General features: G+C 41.2%; 1 protein-coding gene across 1 annotated transcript; it reads right to left on the bottom strand.

Moving 5' to 3' along the window:
• Window positions 1-15,299: 15,299 nt before the first annotated feature.
• On the bottom strand, window positions 15,300-16,235 carry LOC137527216 (olfactory receptor 5AR1-like). Its single transcript, XM_068247720.1, has one exon. It carries the CDS (start codon window positions 16,233-16,235, stop codon window positions 15,300-15,302), a length of 936 nt encoding a protein of 311 aa, XP_068103821.1.
• Window positions 16,236-18,436: the final 2,201 nt, after the last annotated feature.

Here is an 18,436-nt window from a genome sequence, read left to right as displayed (position 1 = left end):
TACCTAAAGGCCCCCTATACTACCTACCTACCACTATACCTACCTACCTACAGGCCCCTATACCTACCTAAAGGCCCCCTATATGTACCTACCTACCTAAAGGCCCCTATACCTACCTAAAGGCCTCTATACCTACCTACCTAAAGGCCCCCTATACGTGCCTACCTACCTAAAGGCCCCTATACCTACCTACCTAAAGGCCCCTATACCTACCTACCTATTTACCTACCTATACTTAAGGCCTTATACCCTGCTACCTATACTGAAGGTCCCTTTAACTACCTACCTACCTACAGGACACTATACCTACCTACCTACCGGCCACTATACCTACCTACCTACCTACAGGCCACTATACCTACCTAAAGGCCCCCTATACGTACCTACCTACCTACCTACCTACCTAAAGGCCCCTATACCTACCTTCCTACCTAAAGGCCCCTATACTTACCTACCTACCTACCTAAAGGCCCCTATACCTACCTACAGGCCTCTATACCTACCTACCTACTTAAAGGCCCCCTATACGTGCCTACCTACCTAAAGGCCCCTATACCTACCTACCTAAAGGCCCCTATACCTACCTACCTACATACCTACCTATACTTAAGGCCCTATACCCTGCTACATATACTGAAGGTCCCTTTAACTACCTACCTACCTACAGGACACTATACCTACCTACCTACCGGCCACTATACTTACCTACCTACCTACAGGCCACTATACCTACCTAAAGGCCCCCTATACGTACCTACCTACCTACCTAAAGGCCCCTATACCTACCTACCTAAAGGCCCCTATACCTACCTACCTACATACCTACCTATACTTAAGGCCCTATACCCTGCTACCTATACTGAAGGTCCCTTTACCTACCTAAAGGCCCCTATACCTACCTACATACCTACCTATACTTAAGGCCTCTATATACCCTGTTAACTATACTGAAGGCCCTATACCCTGCTACCTATACTGAAGGTCCCTTTACCTACCTAAAGGCCCCTATACCTACCTACATACCTACCTATACTTAAGGCCTCTATATACCCTGCTACCTATACTGAAGGCCCATATACCCTGCTACCTATACTGAAGGCCCCTATACCCTGCTACCTATACTGAAGGCCTATATACCCTGCTACCTATACTGAAAGCCCATATACCCTGCTACCTATACTGAAGGCCCATATACCCTGCTACCTATACTGAAGGCCCATATACCCTGCTACCTATACTGAAGGCCCATATACCCTGCTACCTATCAGAGGCGGGACAAGGTCCTCCAGCACCCAAGGCTGAGACACCAAAGTGCGCCCCTCCATCCCTCCCCCCCAGCCATCACACACTGATTGCTATTAGACTAAGAGGTGCCACAGGGCCCACAACCTCCCCAACACCTTAATATCTAGTTATCTGGCTTGCAGTCACTGCTATGTATCCCCTTGTCTTATTTCTTTCTGCTTCAAACACAATTAGGAATGACAGCTAAATGAATTGTGCGCCCCCTCCTACACTGCGCCCTGAGGCTGGAGCCTCTCCAGCCTATGCCTCGGCCCGGCCCTGCTACCTATACTGAAGGCACATATACCTTGCTACCTATACTGAAGGCCTATATACCCTGCTACCTATACTGAAGGCACATATACCCTGCTATCTATACTGAAGGCCCCTATACCCTGCTACCTATACTGAAGACCCATATACCCTGCTACCTATACTGAAGGCCCATATACCCTGCTACCTATACTGAAGGCACATATACCCTGCTACCTATACTGAAGGCACATATACCCTGCTACCTATACTGAAGGCACATATACCCTGCTACCTATACTGAAGGCCTATATACCCTGCTACCTATACTGAAGGCCCATATACCTTGCTACCTATACTGAAAGCTACCAATATTGAAGGCACCCATACCTAGCTAGCTATACTGAAGGCACCTTTACCTCGCTACCTATACTGCGGGCAACTATACCACGGATCGCACAATTCGTATGTGCAGGATTCGTTAGATTCGGGATTCGAAAGGTTCGAGATATTCGAGAACCTTTTTAGATTCGGATCCGGATTCGGATTCGAAGAAATTGTGGATTCGTCCCATCCCTAATTAAAACAAAAACAAAAAAGTATTTGGCTTGAGGAATGCCCTATAAACAATAGGAAAGGAACACAATTATGCAATGAGTAAAACTTAATCTCGGATCCACTTTAATTAATGATGTGCCAAAGAACATGCCAATTTTTTAGAATAAGATAAGAACATACATGATATATTTCGGTTTACCTCACTCCAATTAGGAGTATCAGATCTAGAAAGATGCCATAGGAACACCACTTGGGTCATAAGATCTGATTAAAATGTTATTGATGTAATTTTGATTAGAAAAGATGTAGATTGTTTATGTTAATAAGCCAAGTAGCGTCATATATGTACGCACCTCCTCAGATAACCAAATAGTTTAAAATGGTAAAAAATGTCAGAATGTACCAGTTAAAAATAAGTTTGAATTTTGTGTGTCACCAAAAAAACCCCCAACAGACACCATCTTAGAAACTTATTATAGAAGGCGTAGCAGGTTGCATATCTATTTCATTGAGCCTGAAACTTTACTGAGATCGACTGAGGCCTACCTGAAAGATACTCTACCTTCCCCTGGGATTCTAGAACCCAAGAGAGGTAATATGCATTATTCTTGGTGAATTTATTGACAATAGCTTATATAAACATTTAAGACTTTTCATTTCAAACTTTGAACAGTTTTACGTTTTAAGAACTTTTTTTATGTCATTTTTTATATACCAATCAGTAAGCATTACTATTTAAATGCAATTAAATGCTTAGGAACAACTACCCAGCCTTGATTCATTAAGACTACTTAAAGTTCTTCATTTAAGAATAGAACTCTATACTACTGATAAGGATAAAGCTATATTTGTGTGCATTTTTACAATTTAGGCCACTGCAGCTTTAAGGGCTTGCTGCAGGGCTGTACAACTCAGCACACCAGTGATCCCCCCTTTTCAGCCCACCAACAGAGCTTTCTGCTGGTGGGCTCTGACCCCTGCCAGCATGTTTTTTTGTTTGTTTTTTGTTTATTTTTATTTTTTTTTTATAATACATTTTACTATTTTTTTTTATTTATTTTATTATACCCCTCCCTCCCCCGGGCAGCCAATCCCAGCAATCGGCTCTCATAGACATCAGCCTATGAGAGCCGATTGCTCTCTGGGCCTCCCCGGGGACAGCCGAGTGACACGGCTGTCCCCAGTACAGCGCTGCTATAGATCACAGCGCTGTACATTGTAAATATATGGTGGTTTAGCTATCTAACAGTCTCCACTTAGGAGGTTAAAGCAAGAGTCCTTAATCTTGGCACCATAGGTCATTGGGTGGCTTTGGTTGGGTGGCTTTGGTTTAGGAGAAGTGGATGGAGCCTACAACAGTTAATCATATTTCAGTCATTCATTTTATATGGGAATATTTGAATTGCTGCCGTTTTCAGGGCAGGGTCCTCAAATTTGACACAGTCAGTCATTGGGTGACTCGGGTTCAAACTTAAAAAGTGGGTGGAGCCACAAACAGCCATTCAGATTTCATTAATTGATTTACATGGTAAAATATAAAATGCTGCTATTCTCATATTATTGATGTCAATGACCCCAAAATTCACAAATGTGGTCATTGGGTGTTTACACTTCAAGGTTAAAAAAAGTGGGTGGCGTAATCAGCAACCAATCAGACTTCACTTATTGATTTTCAATACAGAAATTAAAACTTATGCCATTGTTAAATGTTCACTGAGTGACTGTGGTTCATGGGTTGGCAAAAAAAGGGTTTTGCAACAACAGCCAATCAGATTTCATTGATCTTAATGAAGAAAAGATAAACCGCTGCTACTATCACAGTTGAAATGCCAAGTGTCCCAAACTTAGCACAATTACTCACTAGATGAATGCAGTCAAAATTTAGGAGAAGTGGGTGGGCCACAAATAGAAAATCAGATTTCACCTGTTGACTTCAATGTAAAACTTTCAAATGCTACCATTCTTACAATTTTAAAGACAGAGGACCCAAACTTGGCACAGATCATGACTGGTTGACTAGGGTTGAAATTCAGAAAACTTGGCAGGGCTTAGAACAACTGTAGCCATCCTGCAAGCATGGCCATTAAGTGCCTGTCAAAAGTATATTCTGTGTATAATCATATTGCTTGGACTTGTGGTTCTATGAATATTCAGCTCTGAAACAGTTAATTGCTCAATACTTTGCCGTGCTTGTAGTTTTCCCTCCCACAGGAAGGTGTGAGAATCCTGCCACCAATAGGAGAGCAGCTTTTATACTGTGGAGCTTTGTAGCCAATGAGAGGAAGTCTTACCTCAGAGAGGAGAGGAGAAGTGCTAGAATTGTGAGGAGGCAGAAGAGGAGATCTGTGTGGATTAAACAGAGCTATACACAAAGTTGTGCTATATGTGAGGTGGAATCCCTTCTCCACAGTGACCAGTGACTATCTGAAGAGGAGCATTACAGACCACTCCACATGGTGACTGCTTCATCTGCCTCATTTGAAGGAACTAAAAGAAAACTACTTTATTGCTACAGTGTGAGGAAAGCTGAGACAGCAGTGATCGGCTGATAGTGGATCCAGTTTATTGGTATGTTTTATCACCTGCCTCCACTGCAGCCCCTGCAGATCCATATTTGCTTAACAATATGCTCTGTGATGTCTAGGCCTATCTGAAGAGGAGCATTCATATATAGCAAAAAGTCAGCTGGAGTCACCTTCCTGCTGCTGCTCTCCTGAGTGAAGCTTTCACTACAGTCTTGTGAATTACAAATACTGGTTTATATAAGAGCTCCAACTGCTGGCCTGCTGCTTAGACTAACACTGGCCAGTGTTCAGGGAAATTAGCTTAAACGTTTATCTGAGTTTGAATATACATTAGTCATTGAAAGTGCACTTAATAATTTACTCTGATTTTGAAACCTCTGGATTTTCTAGTGCGTCTTTGGGCCAAACCCTTTCCAGAGACTTTGGAGGTGTTATTCTCTGTTGCACTCCTTTGCAACCAGAGCTGGGACAAGCTCCTCCATCACCCAAGGCTGAGACACCAAAGTGCGCCCCTCCATCCCTTCCCACCCCAGCCATCACACACTGATTGCTATTAGACTAAGAGGGCCACAGGGCCCCCAACACCTTAATCTCTAGTTATCTGGCTTGCAGTCACTGCCATGTATCCCCTTTCTTTATTTCTCTCTGCTTCAAACACAATAGAGGAATGATAGCTGAGTGAGTTGTGCGCCCCCTCCCACACTGCGCCCTGAGGCTGGAGCCTCTTTCGCCTCTGCCCGGCCCTGTTTGCAACCATCTGTTGGTATTCCGTTGTTAACGCAACTGTGTGTTCAGATGATAAATACTATAAGTTAAAACATATTGCTGGAAGAGAAATTGTTCATTTTATCTTTATTACTGGGTCTTCAGGCCCAATAAAATTGCTTAGCATTATACTGCTTGTTTATGGATATAAGTGGAGGTTGTGGGTGTCACCAGAGTTGGACAAGAGCAGGACCCATCTAACACAGCTACACTTACGGGTGCGCCACACAGCCATTAATATTTTACCTATTTCACTGGGAATATTTACATTTCTGGCATTCTTACTTTTAATGGCAGGGAAGGTGATTTCCGTTTAGGCTCTAACAGTGATTAGAAGGCTTTGCAACCCACCTTTGTGAGTATAAATAAATAGCAAATAGCTACATTATAATTCACAATGATATTACTGCCCATTGGGCTCCTGGTCTTCTTTTGTCTCAAGAGATGGTTAACTTAAAGAGGAACTGCAGTGAAAATAACATAATGAAAAAAAGTGCTTAATTTTTACCATTATTCTTTATAGATTATTTAGTCAGTGTTTGCCCATTGTAAAATCTTTCCTCTCTCTGATTTACATTCTTAAATATATCACTGGTGGTGACATCTTTAGTTCTGCCAGGTGATCTGTACGGAAGGTTCATTACTAAGCGTCCTATGCACAGAAGGAGATACTGCTTGCTTGGCAGTTGGAAGAAACTGTTATTTCCTATAATGCAACAAGGCTTGCACAGTGTGATGTCAGTACCTAGACTGACATCACACTGTGGGAGGGGTTTCACCACAATAACAGCTATACAGAATTATGTGCAGAGAGCCTGGAAAGGATATGCAGAGAGCAGGAAAGGATGTGTAGAGCTCAGAAAAAAATATACAGAGTGTGAGAAAGGATGAGCAAAGCATGAGAAAGAGTGCGGGAAATTATAGGCAGAGTGTGGGAATGGAAAGGCAGAGTGGGGAAAATGATGTGCAAAGCATTAGAAAAAGGATATGCAGAGTGTGGGAAAGGATGTGCTGAGAGTGGGAAATGATAAAATTGGGGGGGAAATGTGTGCAATAGATAAGAGTGTGGGAAATGTTCTGCAGAGTGTGGGAAATTAGGTACAGAGTGAAGTGCAGAGTGTGAGAAAGGATGTGCAGCATGTGGGAAAGGCTGTGCTGAGGTCAGGAAAGGATTTGCAGAATGCAGGAAAGGATGTGCAGGTTGCGGAAAAGAGTGTGGATGAGCAAAGCATGAGAAATAATGTGCAGAGTGTGGGAAAGGATGGGTAGACTGCAGAAAAGGATGTGCATAGTATGGGAAAGGATGAGCAAAGTACAGAGTGCAGAAAAGGATGGGTAGAGTGGGGGGAAGGATGGGCAGAGTGCAGTAAAGGATGGGCAGAGTGCAGTAAAGGATAGGCAAGGGGTATTAAGTAATAAAGGCACCTATTAAAAAGGGTGCCCCATAGACATCAATGTTAAACTGTAAAATCGTTTGCGAAAATAAAAAACAAATATATCACTTGTTATCTTTAACTTTCATGTCCATACCAAATTTATCGATTACAGTAACCCATAAATAACTTGACAAATAATGGTTTCTAAACTGTATAATCATTTCTATAGCTTTTCTCTATTCCTTTTCAGAACAAATCATTTACATTTCAACTTTTTGCACCACAATGGCTCCTCAATTATCATGTTTTTTATTCTATGTTATTCTAAAACCATAAACTATCATACACAAATTTATTTTACATAAACAAAATGGGGGATAAAAGTTAGGCACCCTCCAGGGAGGAGTTAAGGTTAGGAGCCACCAGGGGGTCTTAAGGTTAGGCACCATCCAGGGGGGTCTTAGGGTTAGGCATCAACCAGGGGGTGTTAGGGTTAGGCACCATCCAGGGGGTTCTTAGGGTTAGGTACCATCCAGGGGGTTCTTAGGGTTAGGTGCCATCCAGAGGAGTCTTAGGGTTAGGCATCATCCAGGGGGAGTCTTAGGATTAGTCACTACCAAAGGAATCTTAAGGTTAGGAACCACCAGGGGGGTCCTAGGGTTAGGAACCATCAGGGGAGCCTTAGGGTTAGTCACCACCAGGGGAGTCTTAAGGTTAGGCACCACCAGGGGGCTCTTAGGGTTAGGAACCACCACTGGGCTCTTAGGGTTAGGAACCACCAGGGGGTGTTAGGGTTAGGCACCACCAGGGGGGTCTTAGGGTTAGATACCACCAGGGGAGGGTTCTGTGTAGGGAGAGGTTAGGATATAGTAAAATATTGGTAAGTAATAAAGATATTTTACTATATGGATGAAGTAGTACAATGGCGGTATATTAAACAATATTTTATCACTTTTACTGACCCTCATTTTAGTAAACGTAAAAATAGAGGTTACAGTGGAGAATAGTAGAATATTAGTACTATGAACAATATTTTATGTTAAATCATGGCGCCCATTTTTCTAAACAATAACTTTAATATTATTTATATCTGGCGCTCTTTTTAGCTGGGGCCCTTATTATATGCACACGGGAAGAGTGCAGGAAAGGACGGGCAGAGTGTGGGAAAGGATGGGCAGAGTGCAGGAAAGGATGTGCTGAGAGTGGGAAAAGATGTTGAAAGAGTGGGGGAATATGTTCAGAGTGTGGGAATGTTGTGCAGTAGTGCATTGAATCAACAGAAAACCCTGGCAGTAAATCCACTGCTTTCACCAGGAGCATATGTACACATGCAAAAATGATGGGTAAGGATACAAAAACATTTTTCTATCATAAATTTAAAATCACTTTTCTTGAAAAACTACAAGTTTTTTTTTTTTAACTTGTTCCCAGAAATCTGCAAATACCTAGCAAATTTGGTGCTTATGGCACACATAGGTCTTTGCTATTAACCACTGAAGTTGACGCCATTGACTTCAATACAATTCACGATACTTGTGGAAACACTCGCAGTTCAAAGAAATTATCATAAACACAACAGACACATTCTCACTCATCCCAACTCAGTATGTATTAAAGGTAAGCTTAAAGTGGATCCGAGATGAACTTTTACTCATTGCATAATTGTGTTCCTTTCCTATTGTTTATAAGGCATTCCTCAAGCCAAATACTTTTTTGTTGTTGTTTTAATACTCTAATTCCCTATAAACTAAACAAGCCTCACCCACAGTTTTTCAGAGAGCCTTGGCAGTAGCAAGGGCTCATGGGAGCTCAGTCTGGGCAGGAGGAGGGGGAGGTATTACTAACCAGAGATTTCAGAGGCAGAGGGGAGGAGGGAGGAGGAGGGGGGATTAGGTTTTTTTCACAGAAGATGCAGATAAGCTTGCCTGTTTGTAATGTTTACAAACAACATGGCTGCTGTCATTGTATCACAGGAAGAAATAATCATATTCTATTGAAGATGTTTGCATCTAAACTTTAGATAATATATATAGACAAGTTACTTGTTATAGTTAGTTTTTCATCTCGGATCCGCTTTAAGTGAAGGATGAGATAGATATGTATTTGTACAGTACCAAGTACACTAATAAATATGCTGTGAAGCTTTTCCTCTTTCTCTGCCTGAGAGCGTTAATATTCACCTACGCAACTGACAGTTTTTCTCCAGTTGGCCTATCATGTCCCTTACTGAAAAGGAACTACGGCTATAAAAATACTTTGCTCTCAGAAGTCCAGTTCTCTTCCAGTAGAGGCTAGATAAAAAAAGGTCAATAGTTCATATATTTGAGCACAGAGATAGACTGTTACATTGACCTGAGACAAAACTATAAACCTGTTTGTCTAAGTTTTTAAACATAACATAAAACTGTGGCCTATCTTAAAGTCATTTTTAAAAGTAGGATGATAGATACAATCGTTTATCTCGTCGCTTTGTTTTCACTTAAAGCGGAACTGAATACTAAAAAAAAACAGTGTTTCACTTACCTGGGGCTTCTGCTAGCCCCTTGCAGCCCTTCTGTTCCACACTGGTCCTCCACAATCCTCCATTCTCCCATCGCCAGCTAGTTTTGTTACCGTTGACGCAACAATTGCGCCTGCGCTCCCCGAGCCACGCATATCTTTCCATGCATTCCGGCATGCAATAGTGTCCTGCGCTAACAGCAGGATGCTATTGCAGGCAGGAACATGAAGAAAGATATGTGTTGCTTGGGGTGCGCAGGCGCAGTTGCCATCAGCTTACAAGTCGAAGGTAACGAAACTAGCTGGCGTCCGGAGAACGGAGGATCATGAAGGAAGCAGGGCCAACCTGCAGAACACATAGTCATTGCGCAATAAATATATTTTTCAGTAGCCATTGTATGATGGGCTCATTCTTCTAGAGAGTTGGCTAACTTTACTTTCCAGGTTTTGCAGCCTCAGGAGTTCCACATGATTAATCTATTAGATTGAATGGCTGCCAAAGGTTTAGCTAGCACTAGGCTAGCTAGTATAGGTGGCCAGCACCCCCAGATCGCCCCCGATCACCCGATCCAGTCACTATATACATTACCCAGACTGGTTCCAGCGATCGGCGCAGCCTCCCCGCACAGCTCTGGTCTTCTCTATGAGGAGGATCGTAAATGATGTCACTGATGTCATGCGCAGTCCCGATCCTCCCCACAGAGAAGACCGGATCTGTGCGTGGAGGCTGTGCTGATCGCTGGATCCAGGGGGGGGTAATGTATATAGCGGCTAGATCGGAGGCGATCGGGGGGGGGGAGGTTCTGGCCACCTATACTAGCTAGCCTAGTGCTAGCTAAACCTTTGGCAGCCATTAGATCTAATAGATTAACCATGGGGGACTCCTGAGGCTAGCGAGCGGCATGCCCGACACAGTGTGGGCATACTGCTCAGGAGGTTAATATTTTAATGTATTTTATTATTTTTCTGTGCCTCCTCACAACAGCTGTTATCATTTATACATTAGCCCTAAGGCTGCATTTGTTTGTTTCTCCCCGTTTCAGAGTCTGTCTATAAGTACTCCCAACATGGAGGGAGTGGCCACCAGGTTGTGGACACCCCCAACCCGAGCAAAAGCGGGAAACTTCTGTACGTATTGAAAGTAGGTGCCATCTGTTGCAACCTGTAAACCATGAGTATAACACCTAGGCCCATATGCAATTACATTTTTCACCTGAGTTATCTCCTAGGTGATAATTTTCATATTCTCTTTAAAATAACTTTTAAGAATTTTGCAATTGATAAAGTACCTACAAGTTGGTGAAAATGTACTATAAAAATTATTTGGAGCATTTTCATGCTTGCTGGTGGTTTATTGACAAGTTTAAAAATTTCACCTAGGAGAAAACTGAGGTGAAAAAGTGAATTGCATATGGCCACTAATCTCCATCCTATAGGTGATTTTGACAGTTTGCACTATTGGCTCCTGGTCTTTTTCCCTTTATTTTTTTCTGGTATCCTGGGAGCTCCGGGACAAACCACTAACTACAGCAAAATGTTACTTTACCAAGTTTAAAAAACATTTTTTCTTTCATTTTAAAATCAATCTTCTCAAATTCTCTTTAGGAAAAATGTTTTTTTAACGTGTTCCTAGTACCTGTCCTTACTAGCAATATAAAATGGTGGAATTACGCAGAATTTTTCACAATATTCTGAATTACTAGGTGAAATTCGTAATTCCAACTGATTTGGAATTCAGCAATCCCAACCATGCCTAAAATATGACATCACTTGATTTGTATACATCCCACAAATAAGACATCATACTCTAGCATGATGAGCCTTGTGGTTCTTTGCAATCCTTTAAAATTGATTATTTGGCTTTAAAGCGGTATAAAACCCTGAAGTAATATTCAATAAAAACATGGTTTCCTATGTTTTATATGCCATACGGTTATCATATTTGCATTTGTGCATAAGTATTATTATTCATTTAGAAATTACCAGTTCCCAAAAGTACACTTTTTTGCTCTGAGTGCTGACTTTGCATTTTATGTATAATAATCATAATAATAATAATCCGAACATTTATATAGTGCTTTTCTCCTGTCGGACTCAAAGCGCTCAAGAGCTGCAGCCACTGGGACGCGCTCAGGAGGCCACCCTGCAGTGTTATAACTGGTTTTATTCATTATGTATTGAAGGCAGAAATGCTTTGAGTTCCTGTCTGTGTCCAGGAGTTTCTGCACAGGCAGAGAATGTGTCACATTCCTCACTTGATACAATCAAGTAAACACAACATAACATTATCTCCACTTCGGATGCGTCTAGATTTCTCTGCACTGAACTTTCAAGTCCTGTGTGTAACCCTTTAAATGCTGTTCTAGTAAAAAAAAATGCTGATTGTATATAATATGCTGTAAATATTTTTTTAGAGCAAAGAAGAAATGCTGGGTTTCATTCCGCTTTAAAGGAACACTATTGATTAACATGTTTTTTTCAATTTTGATAGGAAATGTTTGGGAAGTGCTGCTAAGTACAGGTGTATACATTTGAATGCTTATCTCTTTGTTTACTGTTATCTAATTCCTTTCACACTTTTCTGATGGCAAATCTGACGGGCAGAGTGAACCATGAGGGGAGGGGGGATTCCCTCACACTACATCTGTTAACCATGTGTGTGTGTGTGAGAGAAAGTTCTGCCTTTCTCAGACTGAGCTCCCTGCAGAAAGCAGAGGAAATATAACTTATGTGCAACATAAACATTTGTAATTGTGTGTGTGAAACCTGACACCTGACAGGCTTTTCAAAATCACACTGTTCTTAGCATGTCAGACTGCAGAGATTCACACCTTTGCAAATGAGACATTCAAAACATAGATAAAACCTACACACAAGTAATGAAAACTTTTGCCTTTATATAACTTGAAAAGTAGGAAAATGTTTACACAGCTACTTGATAGTATTCGTTTAAAAAAGCTGTAGACACATAGTGCCTATACTTTCCATAACAGTTTAGTTTTGCTGAATCTAGATTTGCACGTGGCTAGAACAAAATTCAAGATATAAAATACGTACACTTCAAGGCTTAATATGAGTTCTAAGTTAGCCAAGAAGGTTGTAGTAGTTTGGCACTACAGTGTGAACACATACACATGATGAACTATGCACTAGTGGTTCTCCAGTGTACACTCTTCCTGACAAGCTTCACCAGCGCATTCTAGCCAGTAGATAATCAGCATGAATAAACAAGAGGAAAAAAAAGCTGGCACTGCTGCAGGTGCTGGGTTTATTGAGACATGAATCACAGATGAAAACTTCGCATATCTCACAAACGTTCTGATACACATACCAGGAGTGAGAGGAAGCACGACCGTGGTGGTGGGTTTTGGGTGCTGGGTGCCTGATGGCCATTTCACGCATTGCTGCACTTCTACGGAGGCTACCTTCTCTTAATTAGAGTTCTGATCAAGCATTTTCTTGCTTTACTGCTTCAAGGTTGTTTTTTGTTTTTGTCTTAGATGTATAGGTAATTGACTGCACACTCTACTTAAGATCTAAAATAGAATAAATATCAAAGAAAATCAGAAAAAAGTAGTTCCCCCTTATTCATATGAATCAATAAACTAATACTGCAGCATAACCATAAAACAATATTTATTAGCCAACACATTTAATTATAAAAACACTTAAAATCACAGAATGGCCCGCGGGCCCATAAATCCCATGGTCATCATAATTACAATGTAAGTTATCCATGCACCGCTTCACAACACATCTCACAGTGCATTGGTCCAATAATATGTGTTGCACCTCAAGTTAGTAATAACAATACTAATCAAATGGTGTGATACTGGTTCAATACACTTCTGATTGATCGATAAATATTAACAATAAGTATATCTGCTCTAACTATATAGCTCCATCTGGCATAGAAAAAAGTGCAATATATGTCAATAATTAAAGTGCTTGTGCATAGCAGCAACAAAAGGGTCCAATTGCAGGGACCATAAAGTGCATACACATGTTCAAACAACAAAAAACAAATTTTTTATGGTAATGCTGCAGTATTAGTTTTTTGATTCATATGAATAAGGAGGAGCTACTTTTTCTGATTTTCTTTGATGTTGCATTGTTTTGGTCGGTGACCCTAGTTCCCCACATAATATTTATTCTTTACCTTAGGATAGTTTCCAGTTGATATGACTGGATACACTCCAGGCCCATGCTTGAGTTTACTAAAGTAGAATAAACACAATATACGTAGTGCATTACTGTTAACTTCAATGAACACTCCCACCAGTGCACGGAATCACACTTGTGTCCACCACTCCGGTGCGGCCCAGCACTGCACACCCTTTTGGGTTACTGCTCACTGAATAAAGGCCACCTCAAATCCAGGTGGGTCTAACGCTCAGTGGCAGCAATACTCAAATCCAGGCTCCGTAGTCACACGTTTCTCCACAAAGCTTTTAATCAGCATCCAATGTAATAAACAAGATATTAATAAACATAGCATAAAACCTTTTAAACCATACAAAAATCCCTGCGCAGGATCAATTTGCATGTCACATGGTCCAGCAGCATCACAGCGTCCCGTGTGCGATCACCACACTCCCCACGCTGCTTGTTTTTTTTTTTTGTTTTTGTTTTTTTACACCTAGTCTAATAAAAAAAAGGTCCTGCTTCCTAAAAAAGTTAGAGAAGGTCTAGCTAGCCCCAGCAGCATGGACTCAAGCTCATTCATGTGACTTGTCACTGGAAAAGAAGTGGAAGCAGAAGCTGTTGTAGAGGCAAGAGCAGAGCAGAGGTCCAAGTGGAACTAGTAGAACCCAGTCCAAGAGCAGAGCAGAGGTCCAAAGGGAACGAGTAGAGCCCAGTCAATCAAATCAACATTCCTCAAGTTTGAGATGGATCCGCAGTGAAAGCTCCACAAGTTCTTCAAGAGCCTCTGGAATGTACATGCTCATCTTTCAGCTGCTCAGATCAGGAGCTGGTAAATCTGCTATGACAGGTGCTGGTAGAGAGGAAACTACAGAAGTAGCAGCAGACAATTCTGATTCCCCAGCTGATCATATCCCTGAGACGCGTCCTGGATAGCAATGGTCTAAATTAGATGTCAATAATTCTGAATTAAAGCAAGTCTGGAGTTAAAATTAAAAAAACAGATACTTACCTAAGGAAAGGGAAGGCTCTGAGTCCTATAGAGCCTTCCCATTCACCTTGCGCTGTTCTTTTTCCCCCACAGGCACTTCCGTTTGAATACTCCCCCCCCTCACCCCCCCCCCCCCCCCCGCAAGAGAATTTGGAAGTCTTCGGAAGCACTCAGGCTCCTGAAAACTGGTGGCTCTGTACTGCGCATGCGCGAGTGCACAAGAGAGGGCACTTGCACTTGCACAGTATGGACACCTAAGACTCCTGAAGCCAGCCCAACATGGAAGAGAGGGACAAGGGGAAACAAGGACACCGGGAGGAGAACAGGAAGGCTCTATAGGTCCCAGAACTTTCCCTCTCCTTAGGTATCATTTTTTTTTTACTTTAGACTCCCTTTAAGGCAAATTTATGTAGCTTGAAAACATACAATTGTATTACAGCAACTGCATTTAATGGATTCAAGCTGCATAAATTTAGCATTAACTTTGCATAAAATCAGAATCATCGGCATCTACACGACCATCTCTACTCCTGGACACATATATCGAAGAGTTCTGCATTATAATATGATCAGCTTAGGAGGCGTTTAATGAACTTTCAGTCTGTAATGCGTGTTTTCTTGGCACATGCAAAAAAATGTTAAACTGGCATAAGAACTTTACTAAAAGTGAAATTTCCACAAAAAGTAGGTCCTTGGTTCAAGAAGGCAATACTATACTTTGCAATACTTTTTGTAAAGATTTTTGAAGCTTCTCTCTGCCTAAAAATCATAATGTAGGTGGCTTTGGTTTTAGAAGATCTATTATGAAATAGGACAAAACCCACCATTACCTGAAGTGTCATGAGAGGAAGAAACGTCCTGAAAATGGAAAGCTTTGAATACTTTGGAATCTTTTTTGCAACCTGGTCAACCTTTAAAACGTGCCAGTGTTCTTTTTGCAGCTGACTTTACGTCTTTGTTTTTTAAGCTGTAGATAATGGGGTTAAGAACAGGTACAGCAGCCGTGTTAAAAAGTGAGAACATTTTGTTGGAATCTAAAGTGTCTTGCGAAGCTGGCCTCAGGTACTGGCAGAAGAGGGTTACATACAGAAGGGCAACTACCATGAGGTGTGAGGAGCAAGTGTAGAAGGCCTTACGCCTCCCTAAGCTGGTAGGGATCTTTGTGACTGTGACAATAATGAAAACATAAGAGATACATGTAAGAAAAAATGGGGTGAAGCTTAAGAGGAACACACCCTCTGTGAAGATCAAGACTTCCAAAGCTGAGGTGTCACTGCAAGACAATTTCATCACTGGTACAATGTCACAAAAAAAGTGATTGATGATGTTGGATTTATAGCACGATAGCTTTAACAACAGCACAATATAAGGTATAATTTCAAGAAAGCTCAATAGCCAGCACAACAAGGACAAAGACAAACAGGTTTCATGTTTCATGACCAGTGTGTAATGCAACGGCCGACATATGGCTATGTACCGATCGTAACTCATGGCCGTCAGTATTAGGAGCTCATTTGATGTGAAAGACGAAAAAAAGTAAACCTGAGTCATACAAGAAGAGAAAGGGGTCTTTTTGTTTCCAGTTATGAACATAGCAAGAGGTTTATGTAGCGTAATTGTAGAACTCGACATGTCAAGGACAGCCAGGTTACCCAAGAAGAAGTACATGGGGGTGTGGAGATTCTTATTCAGGCAGACCAAGAGAAGTATGGCCGTGTTCCCAGCCAATGTCAGAATATAAAAGAGCAGTATTAAAAGAAAAATCAGGACCTGAAGCTGTGGGACATCTGAAATTCCCTGGATAACAAAATGGCTCAGGTTGGCCTGGTTAATCGTGTCCATGTTTCTAATCACAACCAGAGAAAAAGTTATGAAGATAAACATATATTTACGAACTATGAGTATTATGAAAAATATTAAGGCGCCTACAATTAAAACAACATAAATTTCAAGCAAACAAATGCAATAAAAGTGCTGGTGTTAAAAATAGGGATGAGCCTTTTGGCAAAAATTAACTTCAATGGATTTAACAAAAATATGTTTTTGCATACTCTCAGCTGTGCAAAAATGTATTTACTCATGTCCATAGACATCAATGCATTTTGTGTGAAAATTACTTTTCTCATGCCCATCTTTTTTTGAGAATATTGCCATCTGTGAGAAAAAGGAGAACATTTTGAAAAAATTGGTTTGAAAACAAAGTGGCAATATTTGCTCACCACCAGTAGAGAATGGCAAATGTGACGTCTATTCTTGAAAACAGAAATGTTTTTGATGTTCTATGCCTGACGTATAAATCTGTGCACAAAACCTGCCCTACCTACATCTCAGAGCTTTTTCACAGGTATACACCAGGTCATCCCCTCCGGTCCTCCAATGACCTCCGCCTCACTGCCCCATGCATTTCCCACTCCCATGCGCACCTGCAGGATTTCTCAAGAGCCGACCCCACCCTCTGGAACTCCCTTCCACTGCCCATCAGACATGCTCCCTCCTTCAACACATTCAAGCAAGCCCTCAAAACCCACCTCTTTAAGATGGCCTACCCACCCCCTACCACACAGTAACTCTCTACTGAATATTTATTCCACAGACTGACCTAGTGTTTCCACCCCCATTAGATTGTAAGCCTTTGGCAGGGTCTTCCCTTCCCTAGTGTAATCTACATGATTGTGTGCTCCTTTCCTATGACTGCCTCATTACTGGGCCTACCTAACCAGCCCAATATCACATGATCCTGTATCTTGTACCCTGTTTGCCTCGTATAGCTTTGTCCTATGTTGTATAATCTTGTTAGGTCTGTCATCCTTGTATCATTGTATGTATTTATTGTCCAGCGCTGAGTAATATGTTGGCGCTTTAAAAATACTATAAAAAATAATGTTCATCCTCATGTTTTATTTCTGGAAAATGAAGAGCGGTAAATACTGTACTCACATAACTGGGTGTTGTTGACAGCATATTAGATCATATATGATGCATTCTCCTTCCCTTCACATACCTGAAATGGTTAAAAAGTTTCTAAACTGAGCACAATGCCATCTACCGGAATGTAAGTACACACCTGTGGTCATATGGATTCCTTTGTCAATTGTTAGGGGTGGTCAATGAGAAGCAAATATTTCTGGGTTGATGCCAATTTGTGTGGTGTTTTATTTTTAAAGGGGCACTATGGCGAAACATTTTAACATTTAAAATATGTGCAAACATAAAACAAATAAAAAGGTACGTTTTTCCAGAGTAAAATGAGCCATAAATTACTTTTCTCCTATGCAGCTGTCACTTACAGTAGGTAGTAGAAATCTGACAGAAGTGACAGGTTTTGGACAAGTCCATCTCTTCATAGGGGATTCTCAGCAAGGCTTTTAATCCTTATAAAGATATTCCCTGAAAAGGATTTAAGCAATGATGCTGGCCAGCCTCCCTGCTCGCTACACAGTTTTTTGGCAGTTGGACAGAGCAACTGCCATTCACTAAGTGCTTTTGAAAATAAATAAATCCCTGAGAATCCCCTATGAAGAGATGGACTAGTCCAAAACCTGTCGCTTCTGTCAGATTTCTACTACCTACTGTAAGTGACAGCAACATAGGAGAAAAGTAATTTATGGCTGATTTTACTCTGGAAAAAAACGTACTTCTTATTTGTATATCTTTGCACATATTTTAAATTTTACAATTTTTGCCATAGTGCCCCTTTAAACAATGAAGGTTTCACGTGTTAAAGCAGGGGTGTCAAACTCAATCACATAAAAGACTGAAATCTAAAACCTAGTCCAAGTCGCAGGTCAAATGGTCTATTAAGATGTAACATTTATTGAACAGTCTCAAACTAAGTGTCATGACTTTAGCAAACATGGGACAGCTCCTCCCCCTTCTGCAGAGTAGTGCAGTGGAGCAGTTTAATATTTACCAGCTCCAATGGTGTGTGTGTGTGTGTGTGTGTGTGTGTGTGTGTGTGTGTGTGTGTGTGTGTGTGTGTGTGTGTGTGTGTGTGTGTGTGTTTTCTTGTACAGAAAGTGTTAAAAAAAACAACAAAAAAACTA

Source organism: Hyperolius riggenbachi, chromosome 8, assembly GCF_040937935.1.
Source record: "Hyperolius riggenbachi isolate aHypRig1 chromosome 8, aHypRig1.pri, whole genome shotgun sequence".
Lineage (NCBI taxonomy): Eukaryota > Metazoa > Chordata > Amphibia > Anura > Hyperoliidae > Hyperolius > Hyperolius riggenbachi.
Note: the sequence above shows the minus strand (reverse complement) of the source record. Positions and strands in the feature narration are given on the sequence as shown.

Coding starts and splice junctions, on each gene's coding strand:
- LOC137527216 (XM_068247720.1), bottom strand. CDS start 16,235: ATGGACACGATTAACCAGGCCAACCTGAGCCATTTTGTTATCCAGGGA.